At 52.9% G+C, this 21,486-nt stretch overlaps 1 protein-coding gene across 1 annotated transcript; it reads left to right on the top strand.

The window, feature by feature from the left end:
* The first annotated feature begins 1,942 nt into the window (after nucleotides 1-1,942).
* FKBP5 (FKBP prolyl isomerase 5) lies at nucleotides 1,943-21,432 on the top strand. The gene is made up of 12 exons (XM_074893505.1): nucleotides 1,943-2,022; nucleotides 3,640-3,735; nucleotides 8,503-8,634; nucleotides 9,639-9,783; nucleotides 10,015-10,157; nucleotides 10,988-11,102; nucleotides 15,331-15,487; nucleotides 15,998-16,088; nucleotides 17,382-17,465; nucleotides 18,025-18,210; nucleotides 19,149-19,388; nucleotides 21,040-21,432. Exons 3-12 carry the CDS (start codon nucleotides 8,527-8,529, stop codon nucleotides 21,145-21,147), a joined length of 1,377 nt encoding a protein of 458 aa, XP_074749606.1. The 5' UTR covers nucleotides 1,943-2,022; nucleotides 3,640-3,735; nucleotides 8,503-8,526; the 3' UTR covers nucleotides 21,148-21,432.
* The last annotated feature ends 54 nt before the right edge of the window (nucleotides 21,433-21,486 follow it).

Below are 21,486 nucleotides of genomic sequence, written 5' to 3' on the forward strand. Positions count from 1 at the left end.
GGTAGTGGGATGTCAAGTACTTTCTCACTTTTTAAAGATGGTTTATATAACCTGCTTGGCTGTATTATTTTTTTTTTCCCCTCCAGTTACATAATCCTAATTTATGAAAGCATTAGGAAATTGCATTCCCCGCTGTTATGTGAGCGTCTGTATAGAATGGCCTCTGAGCTTGTTAGGGTGCTGCTCTCGGCCCCTCTGCCAGCCATCTCCTGAGAAGCTCAGGCAGGTGTGGAACAGCTTTTATACACTTATTATTACTATTTTAAAAAAATTTTTTTTAAACCATCATCGGGGGCTGTGTCAGCCCCTCCAGGAGCGGGATGGGTGCAGGCTGCTGCCTCTCCCTGCTGATGGAGAGCAGAGGCCTCGCTGCTGGCTCTGGCATTTCTGCTTTTTTCCAGTATTTTTGGGACATGCCGCTTGTGGCAGAGGCTTCTCATGATTTTTACGGTGGGAGCAGCCGAAATCCTCGCTGAGGCCAGGGACGGCTTCGGGGGCAGGAGTCGCAGAGCATCAGTGTGTAAAAACCCTTGACCGCATCCCATCCCTGGCACCTTCTCCCCTTGGAAAAGCAACAACCCATAAAGGTTTATGGGTTTGCTTTCCCCGGTGTACGTTTGTCTTTTGGAATAAAGGAGGGGGAAAAAAATACATTGCTTGTTTTTTTTTTTTTCCGTTTCACATTAAAACGGAGGGAGTTGTGTCTCTGGTTACCCACACTGGAGGGGCTGGACCACGGGCTGCCGATGGGATGCTTGCGAGAGGGTCAAGGCCAAACGAGCTTTATCCCTGTGATTTATTATTTTGAAGCAACCTGGAAAAGTCACCGAGCAAGCATTTCCTTACGGGTGCCTTGCTAGATAACCAGCAAAAGAGCCAGATTATTTTTAATGGGTTTATATTGTAAACTGAGGGGGGAAAAAAAAAAATCCTTTCTGAAAGTCTTTTGCATGTCGCCGGTGTGGGTGAGCTCGCCTTGCTCCTGGGGGGTGCAGACAGGCTGAGCCCATCTTGCTTTCTGGTGAAATACTTATTCTGGCAGGGAGCAGCGAGCCGTCCTGCTCACTTGTTCCTCTCGCTGCAGCTGAAACTTGAGGGCAATCTCTTATTCAACATATTTTTTAAAAATGAAAATTAGTTATGACTTGGATCTTAACTAAAACCACTTCAGAAGCTTAAAAATATTAGCTAGGCAAAATGATTAAGCAAGTGTGACGGGAACACATACCGTTGTATTTCAGTTAGCCGCATGCAGTAGTTTCCTTTTCTCCCTTTGTTGTTCTCTAAATTGCTTAAAAACCTTCCCTTGCTGCCGCTCTTCTGTTAATAGCACTGAGACCTTCCGCTCCTCTGGAGGTGATGGGCGACCGCATCCCTCTCTGGGGTGTCCCCACACTCGGGGGGATGCTCGGGGGGTACCGGCATCTCCGTGGCAGGAGCTCACCCTGGATAAGGGAGATGAGGGAGTTTGCTTCGGTCCCCGGTTAGTCACGGTTCACCCTGGGTGCGATAGAGGTTTTTTCAGGGTGCTGGACGATTAAAGCAGCTCTGTTTGTGATTTGTTTTTTGTTTTGAATAAAAGTTGCCATGACTGGCCCGCCGGGATGTTAGCTGCTTGCACAACGTGCACGCTAGGAAGTAAATCAATCCATGTGAGTGTTATTCAGCTAGCGATAATTTAGATTTTATGGCTTCCCCGTTTATTTTAAAGGGGGGGGGGGGGGAAGTCAAGTGGCCAGGATTTTAAAAAAATTTTAAAATTCAAGTTGTGATGTATGAGTGTGAGAAATGACACTCAGTGTCTGGGTGCATCCTTATGTGTCGGGATGGAGCTGAGGATTATGTGGAGCTGCCTTGTCGGGTTTAAGAAGGTCGGATTTTCTTAGAAATCCCAATTTTATTACTGACTCAAACGCCATCTCCCCGTGTCTCTGCTCCGCAGGCGTCTTAAAACATCCTCGTCCGGGGAAAAATCGTTGATCCGGTCCTTCCCTCCTCTGCTGCACAGGGCCGGTTTGCTCAGTAAAGTAGGTATTTTATTAAAAAAAATAGTTTTCTCGATTGAGGGGGAAACAAAACAGCGGTGGGACAGTGGCGAGAGCCCAGCTGCTGCGCTCATTGGGTTGATGGTGGATTTGGGGTGATGCTCACCAGGGTTCGGGGCCCCACGTCTCCCCCCTGTGTGTTTAGATTTGCTGGTTTTGAGCCTGACCTTTGCATTTTAAAGAAACTCCCTCTCGTGTTGCAATCCCAGGCTTGTAGGGCTGTTGTGGTGCTGTGGAAGTGAAAGCGCTTTGAGCTAAGTGGGTCTTAAAAAGCAAACCCCAGGGCAGCCAGCTGCTCTTCTCCGGCCTGTTGAGTTTCATCCCTGACTTTCAGCAATGTCAATAAAAAAGTTGGATGGCGATAGCCTTTGTGTCCCCCTTCTTTGTGTCCCCCTTCTTTGTGTCCCCCTTCTTTGTGTCCCCCTTCTTTGTGTCCCCCTTCTTTCCGCCCCCCTTTTTGCCCCCCCCTTCCCCCCCCCCTTTCCCCCCCCTTTTTTCCCCCCCCTTTTTCCCCCCCCTTTTTCCCCCCCCTTTTTCCCCCCCCTTTTTCCCCCCCCTTTTTCCCCCCCTTTTCCCCCCCCTTTTCCCCCCCCTTTCCCCCCCCTTTTCCCCCCCCTTTTCCCCCCCCTTTTCCCCCCCTTTTCCCCCCCCTTCCCCCCCCCTTTTCCCCCCTTTTCCCCCCCTTTTTCCCCCCCCTTTTTCCCCCCCCTTTTCCCCCCCTTTTTCCCCCCCCTTTTTCCCCCCCCTTTTCCCCCCCTTTTCCCCCCCTTCCCCCCCCCTTTTCCCCCCCTTTCCCCCCCCTTTTCCCCCCCCTTTCCCCCCCCTTTTCCCCCCCCTTTTTCCCCCCCCTTTCCCCCCCCTTTTCCCCCCCTTCCCCCCCCTTTTTCCCCCTCTTTTCCCCCTCTTTTCCCCCCCTTTTTCCCCCCCTTTTCCCCCCCTTTTTCCCCCCTTTTTCCCCCCTTTTTCCCCCCCTTTTCCCCCCCTTTTCCCCCCTTCCCCCCCCCCTTTTCCCCCCCCTTTCCCCCCCCTTTCCCCGCCCTTTCCCCCCCCTTTTCCCCCCCCTTTCCCCCCCCTTTCCCCCCCCTTTTCCCCCCCCCTTTTTCCCCCCCCTTCCCCCCCCTTTTTCCCCCCCCTTTTCCCCCCCTTTCCCCCCCCTTTTCCCCCCCTTTTCCCCCCCCTTCCCCCCCCTTCCCCCCCCCTTTCCCCCCCCTTCACCCCCTTCACCCCCTTTCACCCCCCCTTTTTTTACCCCCCCCTTTTTTACCCCTCTTTTTTTCCCCTCCCTCTTTTTTTTTCCCCTCCCCCCCCCTTTTTTTTACCCCCCTCTTTTTTTCCCCACTGATGGTAAGGTGCTAAATGTTTTTTTATGGAAGCAGTGAGTCAACACATTCTTCCCGCGGCTGCAGGGAGAGAGGAGCTGCCATGGGATGGTTTGTCCCTGTTCTTATCACCCGTTTCTGACCACGGTGGAGCGTGGTCTGTGCCTTAAAACCGCTGTCTCACTTCTCCTTCTTAGATACTGTTTTAGAATAAAGCCTGTGTGGTTTTTTTATTGTATTATTTTATTTATTTTTTTTTTTCCTCTTCTTACCAGCAATTTGTGTGAAACCCCCGCCGTGTCTCTGGGTGGACACCTCCCTGTACCCCCCCTGGACCTTCAAACCTTCTCCAGCGATCGCATGGTGGCAAGGTGAGACCCCTCAAACCCCCCCCCAGCCTTTCTCTTCCCCTCCTCCCTTCCTCCTCCCGTGAGCCTCTGGAGGGATCTGCGACATGAAGTTTCCATTTGGAGCTGGCAAATTCCTGGTATGCCGGTTTCTAGGAAATGTGGCTCGGGATCGTGTGCTTGGTGAAACCCTAGCATGTGCGATACCTGTCTGTCCTCAGCCTGGGGTCGGACATCTGCATCCCATTCTCCGCTCGGAATTTTCTCCTGTTTCTCCGGGCTGGAAGAGAGCAACATCCGTGCGGAGTGCGGATTGTAAATGTAAATGGTTTATGGCGTGGATTTCTGTGCGGTGTGTGCTGGTGTTGTACAGCGTGCATCCTCCGGGAGCAAAGTCTTCCTCGCTCGGAAGGTGTGTGCGAAGGGGAGAGGGCCTCGAGATGCACCCGTGCGGTACCTGGCAGCCTGCAAAGCAGGCAACACTCGAGGGTGATGAAGGTGGGGAAAACACCAGCCACTGCCCAGCTTAAAAAGAAAAAAAAAATCCTTTTGTTGTACCTGCTTTTAAAAAAAACCAGACAAAAACCGTACAGAGTGTATTTTTCTGAAGCAGCAGCTGAATTAAGGGCTGATTGTATGGGAGTGCTAAAATGGGGGACGAAGCTGTGGGTGCTGTATCGGGGCGTGCAGGAGGGAGCTCTGCCTGGGCAGCCTGTGCCCGCTGCGAGCTGCTTAATGGCTCGTGGGCATCGACTGCAGCTTAATTGCTCGTGGGCATCCATCGTGGCTTAATTGCATGTGGGCATCGTTTGCTCGTGAGCATCGATCGCGGTGATGCCCCTCTCTGTTTGGAGGAGGGAAAAATAATATTTGCAACTGCTTGTGTCAACGTGCAGGGCGGCGTTTGGGGAAACAGCAGATTTGCAAGAAGGAAGGATGCAGCCGTCGTTGCTTTTGAGTAATTCAAGGAGTTTATATTAATTTAGCAGGACTGAGAACAGGCGTGTGCCGGCGCTGCGGGTCGGGGTGTGCTGGTCCGAGTGAAGCACACGTCGTGCACGTGTAGGAGTCTCCTGAACTTGCGAGCCTCCTTGTTTGCTCAGCTAGAAGCTCCTCAATGTATTTTGTATTAATTAATGCGGAAATACTTGCCCTTAAAGGATTGATTTTGTCCAGATGTCAAATTTTAAAGCTTGTTTATTATAGCTCTTAAATTACAGATGAAACAGCTACGCTGAGTTTTCAGATCATCCGGTAGAGCGGGGGACTGATTAAAAGCAAACAAGGGAAAACTCCAAACCCTTCTCTTTAGCAGTGAGGAATAACTTTGCCCTTTTGCAGGGACTGGGGAGGGTGGAGGTGGCAGCTCGGAGTCCCTACGGCTGCACAGCAGCCCCGTGCCCAGCCACGAGCACCCGGGGGGGGTGGCCAGAGACATGGACGAGACCCCGGCATCGGGCCTGGAGCTTGAGCAGGGGCAATTTTGGGGGTTTACAGGCTCCTGCAAGGGACTTTGCTTCAGCATGGGAAGAATCAAGCTGTGCAAAACTCACCCAGACTGTGCAAAACTGTCCCAAAACATGCAAAACCTCCCTGTCATCCACGTGCACCTTTCCTGGGGTGTGCTCTGGATTTCTTTAATCACTTTCCCATCGATTTTATTCTCTGTGCATGAAATCCCTTCCCTCTCCGGGCCTTTCATTGATGCCCTTAGGCTTTGCTGAATTGCTGCACCTCTCAGTGGAGGAGGCCCCCCCAGCCCGGGGGGTTTAACCCCTTCCCCACCCTGTCTCCGCCTCCCACCCATCCCTATTTTCCTCCCAGGGAAATGAAGCAGCAGTGGGTGTTTGGAGGAGGGAGGATGGTTGAGCTCAGCTTCGTTTATAGACTTACAACATTAAGCATGTGAGTAACAACAATGGGAAAGCAGGGTCTGCTTGGGGTGTCAGAAACACGCAGGGACTTTTGCATGGGGTAATTAAGGAATCAATCCTCTCTCTGTATCCTGAGCACTCGTGGTCCTCCAACAAGAAGATTCAGGCTTTGACACCTCCAGTGAGCTTGCACGGCTCTCGGCGACAGTCCTTGGCTCCCTGGTATTTAGATCTCGGAGAGTAGCAGATGATTTTTTTTTTTTTTTTTTTCCCCTACAACTGTTTGTTTCAAATTAATTGGGATTTTGGACCCCAGCCAGTCTCCTTCTGTTGCTCCAAACCGGAGATAAGCGGGAGCAGCGCGGTCTTTTCTCTAACCTAGTTGGAGCCGTTTTTGCTGGACAGAGAAGTCTCGAGCTCTTTCATAACGTGGACCACATCTTAATAGCCAGTCTTGTGGGCTCCATCCCTCCCACTGCTTCTGACGCAGAGCGTCTCCCCTCCTGCTCGCCTTGGCCAGCTTCCCTGGATGACTCCACTAATTGCTTACGTAGAAAAATAATGAGAAGGATGCGTATGATGTATTTTTAGACGTCTCTTGGTGGGATTTAGCAACCGGCGAGCCAGAGCCAGCACCTCCCCATCCGTCCTCTGCATCCCAGTGGTGGCTGCTTGGTGGCCCTCAGGAGGTTCTGCCCCAGGAGGTGGCGCTTCTTTTGCAAGCTGCTTCCCTTTTTTTGGGCTCCTCCTGGACCTTAATAAATGGGTTATGGATGCTGCATCCTTGGTGCTGCACAGGATCTGTGCTGGGAAGCCCTGAGCCAGTGCGTGGTGCCGGCAGCGTGCCCATGCCACGATGGACACCACCACCTCCTCGCTCATCTCCCGGAGGGTGGCCACAGCGGTGGCAGGGCAGCAGGGACCATGGTGGCTTGGAGACCATCTCAGCGCCCGAATCACAGAATGGTTTGGGTTAGAAGAGACCTTTAAAGATCATCTAGACCAGCCCCTCTGCCATGGGCAGGGACACCTTCCACTAGACCAGGTTGCTCAAAGCCCCGTCCAACCTGGACTTGAATGTTTCTAGGGATGGGGCATCTGCCATCTCTCTGGGCAACCTGTTCCAGTGTCTCACCACCCTCATTGTAAAAAATTTCTTCTGAAGTAACCAATGGCATGTTTTCCAATGCATAAGTACCCATAAGATGATGAGTCTCACCACCAAAGTTGCTTTATTTTAGTGTTTTTTGAGGTGTTCCCCTCTGAAACCTCAGCAGAGCAGGGGAGAGGGAGCAGACACAAAATCTCATTAAGTATTACTCCAAAGACTGTGATAATTGAGCATTGCAGCAAGTAGTTCCCTTATTTTTCTGTTTGCTTCTTCCATTGCAGGGTTCTTTGTGTCTCGGTGGCTTCCTGTGCCGGGGGGGCCAGGCTCCAGCTCTTCCCTTTACACCCGGGTGCGAGGAGCGCAATTCTTCTTGCAGCACGACATATCTGCCCTTGGAGCTGAAAACATCCTTTCTTTGCTCTTTTTGAATCCCCCAAATGAATGATTTCTCCTGCTGGTTAACATCAGCTTCCACACCAAAGACTGTGGGAAAGTTTCGCAATTAGAGTGACTTTAATAGATCTGGTTTATGTCTTAAAAAACCCATCGCTTTCTAATTCTCCGTCACATGTTTCCTTGATTACGTGTCGCGCAGCAGTGTGGCTACCAAAATAGCCTTACGGTCTGAAGGAAATCATCAGGAAATATGTTTTTTAAACCATAGGCAATTCTCTTTTCACCAGGCACCATTGGAAAAAGGCTGCGTTTGACAAAAAACGTGGCTTTTCTGGCACCCCGGCTGCTCGCGTGGTGACGCTGGGAGCGTCGTGCTCCAGCAGTTTGCCCAAACCTCCCCCAATTTCTTAGAGTCTTGCTGTGAATTTTCTCTTTATCCACCCAAATAGTTGGGATTCTTTTGGTGTTGGGTTTGCTTTAGTTTTTGGAGAAGATGCTTGCTGTGCGTTCAGGTCTTTCCATGCCGGGTGATGCTTTGCTTGCCTGAGACTTGGAGCCAGCCCTCGCTTTTTGGGGTGTTCTTGGTGGGCAGGAGAAAGTGAGGTTTGCCTGGGGTTGAGGTGCTGCTTTCTGAATAATAGAGTCTCTGACAAATAGGTAATTCCTTGTGGAAAATAATCTTGAATCGTATAAAATAACTCAAAAGGCAAAGGCTAGCCCGGTGTGTGTATTTCTAGCACCTGTACCCAAGGGGTGCCCACCCCTACTGAGCCACAAGGGACGGGTGAAGCTTGGTGGCCATCAGCCCTTTGCTTCTTGCCCATGAGCGCTTTCATCTCTCCTGGCTTCGCCACAGCCCTCGGTGTCTGTTGATGTAGGTGCTTCAAAAATAGTCCTGCATCAAAATGGATGCTTGGCAGAGCACCACCTCAGAAGCACCCAGTGGTTTGGGTGCAGCACCCCGAGATGAGTTTCCACGTTCCGCAGGGTGTCAGGTGTCAGGCTGACACGTGCGTTACCTGCTGGTGCTTTTTTGGGTAAAACTCTTGCTGGGGGAACATCCCGGGGCAATGCTGGGGGTGCAGTGTTGACCTAGGGAGGCTGACGATGAAGGCTGGGGACCTCTGTGAGCATCCCCCTCGCTGCGGCCAGGCGGAGCCGTGGGGCTGTCCCCTGTCCCCGTCGGTGAGGACGGCTGGTCACGCGTTGGGGTTTCCTGCGCGCTGCGGTTCAGCGGAGCCTGGGTGGCCCCTGGGAAGGGATTTTCCGCTCTGCACACTTGAGATGTGCTCGAAGCTTCCTGCCCTGGCCCCGCAGCAGAGCGAGCTGCTTATTTTCTTTAACCCTTTCCACTTACACCACCTCCCGTGGTCCTGCCGGGCTGACGGGGTGTGTGCTGTGTCTCCCCAGGTCCGGGGCTTATGCGAGGAGACCATGACCACTGATGAGGCCACCAAGAGCGAAGGGGAGGTGCAGGTGGCCACGGCTCTCGCCGAGCGCGGGGAGGACATCACGCCGGCTCGAGACCGAGGGGTCCTGAAGGTGAGGGGGGCTGCCAGGAGGGTCCTGCATTTCTTTTTGCATTTTGGGGTGCATGGTCATGTTGGTGAGCTGCATCTCCAGCCCTTGGGGTCATGTCGTACTTCCAGGGCTGTAGGACTGATTTTTTAAAATTACTTGAAACGCAAAGGAGATGAACATCACTTGGAATAAAGAAGGATGGAGCGGTGTTTGAGATTGATGGATTCAGGCTGCTCAATGAATTTCGCTGCTATTGTGTTCCTAATCAGATTATTAGCTGTAAATCCACAAAGCATTTTTGTGTGTGACTCACAGACATTAGAAAGAACATATTACTGAGGTCATCCAGTCTGCTCCACAACCCCTTTTTCATATTCAAGGCCGTTTCTGGATAGTTCTGCTCCCCAGCGCTTGCTCTTCTCCCGTTGAATAGGACCTTTCCTCTAAGAATAGCATCCTCCCCTGCTCCATCCTCAGCTCGAGAACTGCTTGTTCCAGGCTGTAGCATTCAAAAAAAGAAAAAAAAAAAAAAGAAGAAGTGTTGACAAGAAGCGAGTAGTGAAATGACACACCCCTGTGAGTAAAATGTGTACGGACAGAAAGCGAGCGTAATTGCATTCGCTTCAGGTTTCGAACCGCCGTGTTTATCCAGACACCTCCGCAGAGTACGGGCAGGTCTCTGCTCCCAGCCCTGTCCCGTTCCGTCACCGTGGCTCCGGTTTGGGATTTATTTTTAGGGGCTGATGGGAGGACAAATTGAATGACTCCCCCTCGAGCCTTCCTTTGGTTTAGAGCAGCATTGGGATGTATGTGCATGTGCGTATATATATTTTTATATATATATGCGTGTGTGTGTGTATATAAATATATGTATATGCATGTGTGTGTGTATATAAAAATGTGTATGTGTATATATAAAAAAGCATTTGTGTGTGTATATCTATCTATATCCATACATATATCTCTCCATATGCTCCTTGGCTGTCCCATGGCCTCCCTTCTCACTGGTGGCTTCTCTCTCTCAGATCATTAAACGACCCGGGAGCGAAGACGAGTCCCCCATGATCGGGGACAAGGTTTATGTCCACTACAAAGGCAAACTGGCCAATGGTAAAAAATTTGACTCCAGCCGTGACCGGAACGAGCCCTTTGTCTTCAGCCTGGGCAAGGGTGAGCCAGTCTGGGGGGTGTGACCGGGGGGATGCGCGAGAACGGGATGATCCGGCGGGGGTGGGATGATCCTGGGGGTTGGACCCTGTTGCAGGACAGATGGATGGTGTCAGCCCTGCCTTCAGTCTGAGGGTGGGGTTTTTTTCGGGGTGCTATCCTTGCAGCACCCAGGTGGGGTTTTTTCTGGGCTGCTGGTTGCTCCCTCCTGCCTGACATCTGCCTCTCTCCTAGGTCAGGTAATCAAGGCGTGGGACATCGGGGTGGCTACCATGAAGAAGGGAGAGATCTGCTACTTGCTCTGCAAACCCGAGTACGCGTACGGCTCTGCTGGCAGTGCCCCCAAAATCCCCTCCAACGCCACCCTCTTTTTTGAGGCAAGTAATGCCGGCGAACCGGCGCGTGGATGAGCTCGCTCGCTCTCTTTCTGCCTTGCCAGCCAGCTCAGAAACAAAAAAAAAAAACCAACCCAACACAAAAACCAGCTTGGATTCCTGAAACGTGTCCCTCTGCTCCAGGAACCGCTGCCAGGGTTTTCTCAGAAATGTGTGTCTGAGCTGGGAGGCTGGGACTGAAACTCTGACTGGGGAGAGCCCCAGTGCCGGAGGGGGGGGAGTGGGCAGATTCCCAGTTTAAAAATGCACATGGGAAGGAGAAAGCGGCTGGGAAATGCCTCTGGGTGCTAAAAACTGATTAGTGCCGCGGGGCGGTAGGAAAGCCAAGGTTTTGGCACGGTGTGTTCGCTGGGCAGGGCTCGTCGGGACAAGGCGGTGGGGCGGGAGGAATGAGTCTGTCCTAAATTAAGGCTTAGTCCTTCCAAGTCGAGTGGGGACTAAGCTGTGGGTCAGAACTGGTCCCGTCGGAGAATGAAGGGGAAACTCCTGCCCACGCTGGTCCCGGGCAGTTTTCACAGCACCTTCCAGCAGTGGCCGTGTTGTACCCTTACAGGCTTAATAAACTTATTTTTACTGTTACGCTTCAGGTACTGGATGTGTCCCAATTTCTAATAAATCGGGTGTATTATGCTGTGGCTTGGAGCTGGCTTTTATGGGCAACTTCTGCTCGTCAGCTGAATGGAGAATTAGCTGGCTTGGCACTCCAGCCAGGAGATGAACTGCTGCTTTGTGGCTTTTCTGTTGTTTTTCTCTTCTCCTTCCCCCCCATCCCCGAGCTCTGCCCACCTTTTCTTTACTATTTTATTTTTTAGGTCGAGCTGCTTGACTTCAAAGGTGAAGACTTGTTTGAGGATGGAGGGATAATCCGGAGGATCAAGAGGAAGGGAGAAGGTTATTCGAACCCTAACGAAGGTGCTACGGTGGAAAGTGAGTGCTGGTCTCTCCGGGGGACGGGGGGGCTGGAGGGGTGAACCTGCCCTGGAGGAGCCCTGCTTTCTTCTCCCTAGCAAGGAGCTGCTGGCCATATATCGATGGAAGGTGGCCGTGTGTCACGGTGCAGTTCCGTCCATCCGGAGGCCGCAGGGGATGGCGAGGGGCTGGGAGAGCAGCGGTTCACTGCCCGCCCGGGGAGGCAGCTCTGAGCTCTCCCTGGCATGGCCCCGGCGGCGGCTCTGCCAGAGCTGCTGGCCGGGAGGGTTTGATTGGAAAACCTCAGGCTGCGATGAGGGAGCGACGGCTCGAATATAACCTGCGCTCTGTTTTCTTCATCGTGTTGACAAACACATCCCTGTGAGCCTCGGAGCTGCTCAGCAAGCGGCCAGGGGGAGGATGGAGGAAGCAAACCCCCACGGGGTTTTGGGGCTCTGCTGTCTCCCCCAACCCTTTTGCATCTGTTGCAGTGTCCAAACTGCTCTGGGATGCGCCGGCTGCCGAAAACCCGGGCTCTGCCTTGCCTCAAAAACAGCAGTAGCTGGGTCATCTTTCCCCGATGGCATCCCTTGCTGAGTGTTTCAGGCACTGACACAGGCACTCAGCAGCTTCTTTGGCCTCCTTGTTCCAATGCTGATCATAGTTTCGGTGGGTTTTATCACACCTCTTGCAGAATGGAGCCTTTTCTTTTCCTTCCCCTGCAGCCAGAGGGCTGCTGCTGGAGGGGGCGAGAAAGGAAATTAATACAAGGGGTTTGCTGAGGCCGAGGTGGTCTTAGCTGACGTGGGAGGATGAGGAGCTTGGGTCTCTCCCTGTCCTGATCACGTTTCTGGAGCAGACATTTCGCAGGGCTGGACGGGGGAAGCCAGGCTCATTTTATTTTTTGTCCTTCCCAAGAACCACTCGGCCACAGACAGAGCTCGCTCCGTACGGGAGGCATTTACTTTGTTTTCTGTCTTTCAGAGCTCCTGTACACAAAGATTAACTCCCTTTAGCGAAGGAGAAATTGGATCTGAGCTGTGACAGCTCATAAAACTCACCGCCTTAAATGGCTGGTTCTTCTAACAAGGCTTTCTTTTAAGGAAAAATGAGTTTTTTGACTCAGATTCGACTGTCTGCCTCTCCCGCAGTGAGCATCCTAGCTGGGGACCAGCCGCGAGCCGAGCTTCAAGCCAGCTCTGCTACCCCAAAGATTAAACTGAAAGGCTAAATGTAATTGAAATCATCACAGATCCAGCATTCCTCTTCATTTCGATTAGGTCTGAGCGCTTTACAGGCAGTGCTGTGCCCAGTGCGGAGGATGGGAAGAGCCCTGGTCCCTCTGTGGTTGTTCCCTTTGCAGCTCGAGGTTTTCTGGAGCGTGACGATGCTTTAATGGCTTGGGAGGGGACTGAGGCAGGGAGTGGTGGTGCCAACCAGGAATCGTCTCTCTGAAAGGGTGTAAGGAGCCAAATAACAAGGCTCCTCGTACGCCTGATGCCCCACAGCCTATTATCCCTGTTTTACCCATTTCAAATGGGTGCGTCCAGCGGAGCGAACGCTCGCGTCCTGGAGCTGGATGCCCGGCCAGGCTGTCCTGTGGATGTCCCGTGCAGGGCAGAGACCGGGAACGCTGCGCTGATCCCGCCGGCAGCGCACCAGCCGCTCCACTCGCCGCTCCTGGGGCCCTTCATTCATTTGCAGCTACACATCCCTATACATCAGGGGCCAGTAAGTACATCCCAGTGAGAGAGAACAAGGAGAAGCAGCACCTGGGCGTCTTGCAGTGAGCATTTTGGGTGCAAATAGGTTGGTTTGTTTGGGGTTTTTTTAACAAATGCAGTGATATTTATGGTGGGCACTGTGCTGGCGATGGCCTGGCAGCCGTGGGGACGGCTTGGCAGCCCTCCCTGGGGCAAGGCTGTGACCCAGGGGAGCAGTGATGGTTTATCTCAGCTGTGTATTTGGGAGCATCGCTGCTGGAATTAAGCTGGAAGAAACCATACTTCCAGGAGCAAGCATCTCCAGGCTGGAGTTTTGAAAGCATTTTAGTAGGTTTTAAGTTTTACAGACCCTAATTTGCAGTTCCGGTCCCTAAAACCCAGGCTGCAGTCAAAATCTGGCATTCCAGCTTTTGTTACAACCTTTCCCCCCACCCCCTCCTCCTTCTCCATTTTTAATCTGAGTACAAATTGCTGTCAGCACATCAAGTTCGTGTGCCAGCCGCACTCGGTACACTCTGTTCTCAGCTCTTCAAAAACAAAATCGCTGCAGGCACCGAGAGAACAATAAGTCAGAGCTGCAACCGGAGTGATGTTCCTTCAGCAGCTTTTTTTTCCCTGTAATCCAAGAGCGACTGCAGCCAGCTGACCTGCTCCTGGAAACCCGAGCGGAGATTTTTCCCCCCGCTTTGCCCGGTGTTTTTTATGTGCAATTAATATAGAGCAAAACTATCCTCGAAGGGAAGGATTGCAGAATCCTCCCGTGCATCCTGTTTTAAAGCGGGATCTTCCCGTCGCTGCCGCATCCTGCTGGGGCCAGGGGACTTGGGAGAGTGTAGTGCTGCTTTTGGGGTCAGGGATTATCGATCTGTACTCACTGGGAACATGTAGGGAGAGGGCATGGTGCTGGGTTATCTGTATTTTAGGCTGAATTTTCCACTTTCTTACGCCTAAAAAAATAGCCACCTCAGTTTTGGGTAGTGCAAAAGCAGAAGTCAGCCCCGGAGGAGCTGGATTTGCCTTTTGTCCTCGTCCCGAGCTGGGTGAGCACACGCCAGCCTGAGCCCTGTGGTCGCTGCGCACCAGTGATGGATGCAGGATGCGTCCCGGGGTGCTGGCAAGCACGTGAGCATCCTCCGCGCTGCTGCACTTGAGTCCCAGCGTGGCTTCGGTGGTGGGAGGGGGGTGAGGAGGCAGAGCTCGGTGGGGAGAGCATCCTCGGGCTGCGTTACAGCGGCGTTTAACGCCCGAGGACTGGACCTGCCCTGGGAACGGGGGTCTGCCTGCGGTCTCACTTAGCCCGCACGTCTCATCACGGGGGATTTCTGTAGGTGCCAGGGCAGGGAGGTGTCCGTGGAGCAGAGATGGGCAGGTTTCCTTCAGCCCAGGCTGCAGCTCTCCCATATGGAGCCCGGACCCTCTCGGCAGTGTCCGGCACGGCGTCTGCTTCCACTCACCTCCTGCCACCCGGGGTGGGATGCGCGGTGCCCCGCGGTAGCTGGGGTCACATCCTGCAGCTCCGTGTGGTGCTGGAGGGGCTCTGTGAGCAGCCCTCAGCCCCGAGGGTTGTTTGCTTTCCAAGCATCCCTCCTCTCCCCGCTTCAGCAGCGCTCACACAGGCGATACCTCCTCTCTGCTCTGCAGCGAGCAAAGGTAAAGCTTGTGTCCTTCCAGGCTGCAAAGTCCTTAAGCACAGTTGTGTTGCCTACCATTAATTTTTCCTCTTAAAACCTTTTTTTGTTTGTTTTGCCTTTATTTTTTTAATGGTACATAGGAGCTCCTTATGAAATTGCTTTGACTTTATACCTGCCCACACGCGTATGCCTTGTACCCTGCAAGCAGAGTGTAAAGAACATAAAACTGTCCCCAAAGCCTGGAACGTCTTCAGGATCAAATAAATAAAGAATAATCTTGCTGTGGAAACGCAGCCAGGAGTACCAGGTGGTGACTGTGCCAGGTACCCAGTGTCCGCTCTGGCTGTGCTTCTGCCAGCGTCTGGGGCTGGAACAGCACGGTTATTGGTTGAAGATTAAAAAAGAAAAAAAAAAAAAAGTTTATCTTGTACTTTGAGTTCTTAGAGGCAGGAGAACATAGCCTTGTTTTCGAGGTAGAAGGCAAGGCGGTATAGCGCTGTATAGAAGGTTTGTAATCGCCGTGATAAACTCTGCATGGCGCCGTGCCAGGAGCAATATCCAGTTCCAGTAAGACTTGACTCGTGCAGTGGAGTACGAGGGGAACATATTAGTCATGATGTTTATCTGTTGTCTGGTCCTTGGTTAGACAAGATAGGCCTGCCTTGCTTTTCAACAACGTTTCCAAGCCCTCCCCATCCCTCCCTGCTCACCAGGGGCTCCTCTGCTGCCCCCAGCCCCGTGTCTTCCCCCTTCAAGGCTGGAGGCTTTGCTGGATTTTGGGAGATAACGCTTTATAAGATACTTTATAAGATGCTTTTTTGGAGCCTCCCTTGCCTTGGTTTGGGTGGCTCTGGGTGCGATCCTGCCCTGTCCCCTCTCGCCCCGCTGCAGTTCACCTGGAGGGTTTCTGCGGCGGCACCAGGTTCGACTGCAAAGACGTGAAGTTTGTCGTGGGCGAAGGGGAGGACCACGACATCCCCATCGGCATCGACAAAGCCCTGGAGAAGATGCAGAGGGGAGAGCACTGCATCCTCTACCTCGGGCCACGGTAAGGAGCATCCCCGTGGGGATGCCGTTTAGTTTTAAGCTTCTAGCATCCGAGGTTGCTTCAGCACTCGTGGAAGATGGTGATCCTGAAATTAGGACTCTCGGGTTAGCAGTGCCAGCAGGGGTGGCAGGAGTGACGGGTGGCATGTAGGCAGGAATCTCGAGATGCTGTAAAAAATCAGGTAAAAGGGGTTTATCCGAGTCCTGTGGCTGCGAGGAAAATGTCTCCCTGGAAATGTCTCCTTACGCTGGAGAGAAACCTGTATAAAAAGACAGGTTTGATGCACCCGGAGAGGATGAGTCCCAATATATAACACACTGTGTATTGTCAGATATCTTTGCTTGCGGAGGATAACATCACGCTTGGCCCCAAAATGTTAGAAAACTGCAGGCGTGGAGCTGGGCGTGAAACCAGAATTAGTAACCTGGCTCTGTGTTTATGGCCAAACGCTCCCAAAATGAAGATTTTTTTCCCCCCCTCTCCTCTGACAGCTCCTTTCTGCCCTCGCAGGTACGGCTTCGGCGAGGCGGGGAAGCCGAAATACGGCATCCAGGCGAACGCAGAGCTGGTCTACGAGGTTACGCTCAAAAGCTTTGAGAAGGTGAGGGCAGGAGCGTGCTGGTCCCCCCCCAGGCTGCGGGAGCGCCGGGCCCTGCGCAGCGTCCACCCCTTGTCCCTGGCGTGGCTGCAGCCCAGCCCCTGCTGAAGCGGATACGTCACCAAGGATCTCGGTGTTCTTAATTTGTTCTTCTCTGTTGGTTTGTTTTATTTTTCTGGCTGGCGTCCAAGGCTGGTTCTCTTATTTGTTCGTGGCCTTGTTTCTTTTGTACTTCCTTTTTTTTTTTCCCCTGTTATTTTTTTCCTTCCCCCCCTGCCATGTTTTCCCCCCTTTTTTCCCCCTTTTCCCCCCCTTCCCCCCCTTTCCCCCCCCTTTTTCCCCCCCTTTTTCCCCCCTTTTTTCCCCCCTTTTCCCCCCCCTTTTTCCCCCCCCTTTTTCCCCCTCCCTTTCCCCCTCCCTTTCCCCCCACTTTTTCCTCCCCCCTTTTTCCTCCCCCCTTTTTCCTCCCCCCTTTTTTTTCCTCCCCCCTTTTTTTTCCTCCCCCCTTTTTTTTCCTCCCCCCTTTTTTTTCCTCCCCCCTTTTTTTTTCTCCCCCCTTTTTTTTTCTCCCCCCCTTTTTTTTCTCCCCCCTTTTTTTTTCTCCCCCCTTTTTTTTCCTTCCCCCTTTTTTTTCCTTCCCCCTTTTTTTTCCTTCCCCCTTTTTTTTCCTTCCCCCTTTTTTTTCCTCCCCCCTTTTTTTTCCTCCCCCCTTTTTTTTCCTCCCCCCTTTTTTTTCGCCCAGGCTGCACAGATGAAAGTCAGTGTGTCCAGCCAGCTGGCCCCAAGGAGCTCTGCTGGCATGCCCAGCCAGCTGTGCCTGTGGGGAGGCTGGTGATGGGATGCAGGAGATGCCTGTGGGATGGGGCAGGTGCTGCTGCACCTCATCCCCAGCTGGGTTCCCTCCCCACCCCATCACCCTGACCTAAGACCCACCGCATCTCCTCTCTGCTGGGGGATGTCTCTCCCCACCCTCCTCTTCCCTTTTTGGGGTTTATTTTTTGTCAGGGTTTTTCCTCCTGTGGGGTTGTGGTGCCCAAACCACCTTGCTCAGGGTGAAATGCCGAACCCGGCGGGGGTTTCCCTGTTGTGAAGGGCTCCAGGTTCACACCCCGACGTGTGCTCTGGGTGTCTCCTCGTCCCCAGCCCCTCAAATTAAAAAAGCTGCTGGATCATCCCTCTGTAATACTGCCATGACGAGCCCTGCTCGCTAACGAGCAATCCTAGAAGGCCACGCGGCCCTGCCGGTGCGGTGGGCTGCCCTGCTCCACTGGGATTGCTCCGAGCATTTATTTGCAGGCCAAGGAGTCGTGGGAGATGGACACCAAAGAGAAGCTGGAGCAGGCTGCCATCGTCAAGGAGAAGGGCACGATGTACTTCAAGGTTTGTAGACTTGGGGATGGTGGAGGCGAAGCACAGGAGCTGGAAATAAATTGGGGGTGACCGTCAGATAGAGGACTTAGTGGTGTCAGTGTCGGAGAAGCTGTGTGTCCCTCCAGGCAGTGCTGGGGAAGGCGAGTCCTGCCCTTCCTCTGCCTTCTTCTCATTCCCTGAGTTAGCTCCCTTCTCCTTTCCCAGCGTTATCTTGCCCACGTGTGCTCCCTGAGGAGCAGGACAGCAGATCAGACTCTTCCCAGGGGTGGATGTGGCCAGGGCTAATGCCAAGGGGCTTTGCAGTTCCCCTTCCTGGGCTGGGGCATCCCGGCCCTCTGCTCTGCACAGAGAAGGAACGCAAGCTCCGACTTGGCTTTTCACAGCGGCTGCACACCAGCAGCTCCAGCCCAGCCCCGGCGTGTTTGTAGGTATTCAGCATCCTCCTTCAGTCATTTATTTATTTCACACACGGCGTTAAACTCGTAACCTGTTTGCAGGATGTTTCGGGAGCAGACCGAGCGTTGTCGGCGCGGGTTCCTCTAGCCTCTTCTTCTTTGCTCCATCCCAGGAAGGCAAATACCTGCAGGCAGTGATTCAGTACGGGAAGATCGTGTCCTGGCTGGAAATGGAGTACGGCTTGTCTGAGAAAGAGTCGAAAGCCTCCGACTCCTTCCTCCTGGCTGCCTTCCTCAACCTGGCCATGTGCTACCTGAAGCTCCGAGAGTACGCCAAAGCTGTCGAGTGCTGTGATAAGGTAGAGGTGCCCGAGCCCGGGGGTTGGAGCATCCTCTTCTCTTGCATGTTTACACTTGGAATTTGGGGGTTTTTGAATTTCTTTTCCTATAAGAAGCAATTTCCAAGCAGCAGTGGGATGGTGGCATCCCTTCTGCACCTCGAGGCCCCTGCGGATGCTGCGTGCTCAGAGACTGCAGGAGCAAAAGTGCCTTTTGGAGTTCAAAATCCACCCGGGTGTTTGTTTACAACAGCTTTTCTTCCAAAGCTAGATCCATGTGAATGGATGCTGCGTGGACCGACAGCCTTAGGACGCTGTTCGGGTCTGCCCAGGCTGGGTCTGGGCATTGGGTGCTGATCTGGGTATGACAGAGGCAGCTGGAGCTGCAGCGGATCTCTAAGCCCGCTGAGAAGGGGAATGGGGCTTTGCCAGTCCCTAAAAGAATTGCCACCCTGTCTTAGTTGGGAAACTATTAATTCTTTTATAAAAGCTTAAATTTAAGCATCTTGCACATGGGAAAAATAGTAAAGCTAGTTGCCTTAATCTAAAAGGTAAATCATCTCTGAGATGCACGTGTGGTTTTTACTAAAGGGAAATAATGTTGTTGCTAAAGCAGGCAGACAAAATCATGTTTAATCCATCAACTCCCTTCCCTCCAAGCTCCCCGTGCTCCTCTGGGCTCAAGTTTAGCCTTTACACCTGATTTCTTGTCTGTGGGTTTGTCTCCCACCGACTCTGCCACTCTCAGGGGGATTTTAAGCAAGGAGAAATAACTAAACTCTATTTATGACCTGCCAGCTGCTGACGGAGACAAGTCAGTTTTTGTTGAGCAAGATGCATGTGCTCTGGAGACTTGAAGCCACCTTGTCCTAATTTCAGCGGATTTAATGAGGCTTTGACCGTAGGGGCATCTTTTGGGGGAGCCCCATGTTGCTAAAGGGGGGCCTGTGTGTTTCCAGGCACTAGGACTGGACCAGGACAACGAGAAGGGCTTGTACCGGAGGGGTGAAGCCAGGTTATTGATGAATGAGTTCGAGCTGGCAAAATGTGACTTTCAAAAAGTGCTGGAAGTAAATCCACAGAACAAAGCAGCCAAATCCCAGATCTCCGTCTGCCAGAAGAAGACAAAGGAGCACAACGAGCGGGACCGGAGGATCTACGCCAACATGTTCACAAAGTTTGCGGAGAGGGATGCAAAGGTGCGTGTTGCCTGTTTCTGGCCATCTAGCAGGCTGCGCTGAAGGATGCTTGGCAGGTTTGTGATGAGAAGAGATGGGTTAAAACCAATTAAATTATAGATCAGGTTGAGGATGGAGGGCTAGAGCCTGCTGCGGTGAGGAGTGGTTTATTTCTTGGTCTCTCTTACGCAGAGGCTGCGGTCAGATGCTCAATTATCAATAAAAGTAGTTGCAGTTTGAGCTCCTGAGGGCTGATAACAGGGTTGGCATTTGTACTTAATTTTGCTGTTCCCAGCTAGTGGCTGTTGATGACCTCCTGGTCACTGGTAAAATGAAATGTCATCCTGTCTCTGGCAGGGCCAAGGGTATTTTGAGACATGATAGTGTGGATTTCCTGAAGCCGGTAAGGCAATCGCCTGCTCCTCTGCTCGTACGGAGAGATTGCTGTCTCCTGACAGGCTCCCGTCCAAAATTCCTCTGAACAAAACCCGGTGTACTGTAACGAGAGAGGACAGAGCTTTGCAAGCCGTCTGCACGGGTCATTTATAGTATAATCTCTTCTGAACTGCTGCCTGGAGGTGGAGGCTGTGGAATAAGTGACCGGTGCAGACCCTGGGGAGCAGCGTGCCGGGGTGAGGGGCTCGGGGCAGGGAGCGAAGCGGCCCCGGCCGGCTGCTGGCCCCGTGGTGTGTTGGCTGGTGCCGCCGGCTGTGATGGGGTGTCACTGCCGGAGCAGGCACGAGGCTTTACCCTGCCCACGGCCGCGCGTAGGGGCTGCACCGATGGCTTGCTGTCTCCTTCACAGAATCCCAGAATCACTCAGGTTGGAAAAGACCCTCGGGATCATCGAGTCCAACCCTCAGCCCGACTCTACAAAGTTCTCCCCTACCCCACATCCCCCCACAGCTCATCCAAACGGCCCTTAAACACCCCCAGGGATGGGGACTCCACCCCCTCCTGGGCAGCCTATTCCACTCTGACCACTCTTTCGGGGAAACATTTGTTCCTCATGTCCAGTCTGAACCTCCCCTGTTGCAGTTTCAAGCCGTTCCCTCTTGTTCTGTCACTAATTCCCTGGGAGAAGAGACCAGCACCAACTCTCCACAACGTCCTTTCAGGGAGCTGTAGAGAGTGATGAGTCTCCCCTCACCTTCTCCTCCTCACACTGAACAGTCCCAGCTCCTTCAATGGCTCCTCACAGGATTTATTCTCCAGGCCCTTCCCCACCTCGTTGCCCTCCTCTGCCCTCGCTCCAGCCCCTCGAGATCTCTCTCGTATTGAGGTGCCCAAAACTGGACACAACCCTCCAGGTGTGGCCTCACCAGTGCAGAGCACAGGGGACTCCTTGTCGCTCTGTGCCCCTGCCTCCAGTCCAGGCTGGCTCTGTGGCAGTGCCCTGCTCCTGTCGAGGCTGGTCACATCATTCCAAGGGGATCCCATAGTTTCCCCAGCAGGTCGCTGAGCCGAGGAGGTTTAACCTCCGCCAGCCACTGAGCCAAGAAAACAGGAGCCTCTGGTGTGAGCTGCAGTGGTTGTAGGCAGTGGGGAGCCAAGGGGGATCAATTTTGCCTGCCCTGCCAGGCTTGGCTGCCTGTATCCATCTGCAGCATCGCTGTCACCTACCTGCTACTTCTGTTTCCAACTCTGTGTGCTTTTATTTGCTGTTTTGCAGGAAGCAGCTAGCAAAACTGGGGTCGAAAAATCAGCCGAGAAAGCAGCTTGTGAAAAGGGACCGAAAGCTCCCGGTGCTGAAGATGAAGAAGCTGAAGGACACGTATGATGGAGGAGGAGGGGAAGGGAAAGCCTCCTGCCCTCGGCCCGAGAAAAAGGTTGCTGCCAGACCTCGGGACTCGCCAGTGTTTTCTTGTAAAGCTTGTTACAGTTTGTGTGATCGTGGAAGCAAAAAGCGCCTCGCAAAGAAAAACGAACCCCGTCCCACTGCCCTGGGTGTGCTCGGGGGCAGAGCGGGAGTGGCGGGACGCCGTGGGACCACCGCACGTGGAACAAATAGCTTTTAAACGGAGAGAAAGAGAAAAAAAAAAATAAATAAAAATTGAAACTCTTGGCTCTTGGGAGGTTTCCGTAGACAGCTCGTCCCGGCACCCTTGGCTTCGTGTCG

The sequence above is a fragment of the Strix uralensis genome, chromosome 24 (genome assembly GCF_047716275.1).
Source record: "Strix uralensis isolate ZFMK-TIS-50842 chromosome 24, bStrUra1, whole genome shotgun sequence".
Lineage (NCBI taxonomy): Eukaryota > Metazoa > Chordata > Aves > Strigiformes > Strigidae > Strix > Strix uralensis.

Excerpts from the sequence above, each read along its gene's own strand:
- FKBP5 (XM_074893505.1), top strand. The coding sequence starts at position 8,527 with ATGACCACTGATGAGGCCACCAAGAGCGAAGGGGAGGTGCAGGTGGCC. Across the intron at positions 11,103-15,330 it reads CGAAGGTGCTACGGTGGAAA|TTCACCTGGAGGGTTTCTGC; the intron begins GTGAGTGCTGGT and ends GCCCCGCTGCAG. Across the intron at positions 15,488-15,997 it reads ATCCTCTACCTCGGGCCACG|GTACGGCTTCGGCGAGGCGG; the intron begins GTAAGGAGCATC and ends CTGCCCTCGCAG.